This window comes from Corylus avellana, chromosome ca11, assembly GCF_901000735.1.
Source record: "Corylus avellana chromosome ca11, CavTom2PMs-1.0".
Taxonomy (NCBI): Eukaryota; Viridiplantae; Streptophyta; class Magnoliopsida; order Fagales; family Betulaceae; genus Corylus; species Corylus avellana.
Genome location: NC_081551.1, coordinates 6,610,562 through 6,612,688, shown reverse-complemented (window position 1 = coordinate 6,612,688; position 2,127 = coordinate 6,610,562). Strand labels below are relative to the sequence as shown.

Genomic DNA, 2,127 nt, shown 5'->3' with positions numbered 1-2,127 from the left:
ATACGCATTTATTTCCAGCCTTTAAGTGGCTCTCGTCCCACGTGTGTACCTATTCCTGGAGTTGTGGCCGTCGATCGATCGTTCTGTTTTAAAATACGAACGCGTTGGATAGGATTTGACGGTGGAGATGGAGTAGCGTGAGGAATAGGGAAATACAAAGCAAGTATCTCCACAAACTGAATTTTTGAGTAAAGAAACCACCCCCCCATCAATCTATCATTGACCAACGACCAATGCCTCCAAAGGAATATTAATTTTTATTTTTAAAATTCAGATAATCGGAAAATAAAAGTAAATCACTGACGTCACCGTACCTTTGACTCTCTTTCTTTCTCTCTCTTTTTCTCACTCTCTCTCTCCTCTTTAAACCCACCCCTTTTTCTTGTCTTCTCCACCTGCTTTCCCCTCTCTCTGTGTCTCTCTCTGTAAAACTTTCTCTCACTTCCCTTCGGATTCTCGCTCAATTTTCTCCCCCTCTAAACATGGTGAGGGACGATTTGTATATCACCGTGCCAAGCTTCTTCAAGTGCCCGATTTCACTTGACGTGATGAAGTCCCCAGTGAGCCTCTGCACGGGAGTAACCTACGACCGGTCCAGCATCCAACGGTGGCTCGACAGCGGCAACAACACGTGTCCGGCCACGATGCAGGTCCTCCAGAGCAAAGAGTTCATCCCCAACCGCACCCTCCAGCGCCTCATCCAGATCTGGTCCGACTCGTCCCGCAACCACCGGGTCGACTCGGCCGAGTCGCCTCCCCACTCTGCTCCCTCGCCGGAGCAATTGCAGGACCTTATCAAGGACCTCGATCAAAACGGCGAGTCCTTTTCGAAAATTATCCGTTTCGCGAGAGAATCGGAGGAGAATCGCAAGTTTCTCGCTAGAATGGACGGCTTCATTGTCGCGCTGGCTGAATTTCTCGGCAATGCCGGTGACGGAAAATACTGGAGCTTCGATTTTCTGGAGAAAGTGGTTGAGGTTTTGGATTTGGTGCTTATCAAAGTCGAAGACGACGAGCAGGTAACGAATTTGATGTTGAAAACCGACCGCAATTGCTTGGCCTCGCTGCTTCTGGTTTTGCAGCAGGGAAGTACCGAGTCGAGAATCGCGTCGGCTAGGGTCTTGGGAGCCATCGCAAACGACGCCGAATCGAAGCTCCTGATCGCCGGTAAGGAGGGCGTATTATCCGAATTGCTAAAACTGATCGCTCCAGAGAAGGACCCGGCACTAATCGAAGCGGGTCTCTCAAGCTTAATCCGAATCTCAATGCCGAAACGTGTCAAAGCCAGGTTAGTCCACCTGGGCGCAATAAAATCGTTGGCGAAACTGATTTCGGCTTCGAATCCGAGCGTCTCGGTGACGGAGAAGGCGTTGAAGCTGCTGGAAACGGTGTCGTCTTGCAAAGAAGGGCGGTCGGAGATTTGCGAGGACGCGGCGTGCGTGGCGGCCATCGTGCACAAGGTTTTCAAAGTATCGAGTGCGGCGACGGAGCACGCGGTGACTATACTGTGGAGTCTATGTTACTTGTTTCGCGACCAGCGCGCGCAGGATGCGGTGGCTCAGGCTAACGGGCTCACCAAAATTCTGCTGCTTATGCAGAGCAATTGCTCGCCGTCTGTCCGCCAAATGTCCACCGATTTGCTCAAGATTTTCCGGATTAACTCCAAGTCTTGCCTGGCGAGTTACGATACTAAGACCACCCATATCATGCCGTTTTGAGTTTTTTTTTTTTTTTTTTTTTTAAATATTTTAATTTCTCTTTTTCTGCTTGAAGAGATAGAGAGAGAGAGATGGAAAAACTTGTAAATCAAAGGAAATTTTTGGTTTTTAGTTGGATACCAAAGAGAATTCATTTCAATTTAATTCTATACTGGGTAATCTCTGGGTATCTTCTAGCACTTCTGAATTTTTGTTACAATAATTGTTACAGTGAAAAACAATGTCACAGCTTTTTTATTTTTATTATTTTTTTTAAATTAATTAGAGAGAGAGAGATAGGGGAGGGTGGGTGCCGCAATTGCTGAAATGGGTTGATTACAATGTTGGCATTGGCTTTCTCTTTTAGATTATAAAAAAAAATGGTTTGATTGTAGAAAGGAATGAAAGGGATCGGAATCCCAATCGAAAA

General features: G+C 46.7%; 1 protein-coding gene across 1 annotated transcript; it reads left to right on the top strand.

Moving 5' to 3' along the window:
• The first annotated feature begins 392 nt into the window (after positions 1 to 392).
• LOC132166077 (U-box domain-containing protein 28) lies at positions 393 to 1,875 on the top strand. The gene has a single exon (XM_059576828.1). It carries the CDS (start codon positions 483 to 485, stop codon positions 1,716 to 1,718), a length of 1,236 nt encoding a protein of 411 aa, XP_059432811.1. The 5' UTR covers positions 393 to 482; the 3' UTR covers positions 1,719 to 1,875.
• Positions 1,876 to 2,127: the final 252 nt, after the last annotated feature.

What these genes read in the sequence shown, in the direction of transcription:
- LOC132166077 (XM_059576828.1), top strand. Translation starts at nt 483, where the DNA reads ATGGTGAGGGACGATTTGTATATCACCGTGCCAAGCTTCTTCAAGTGC.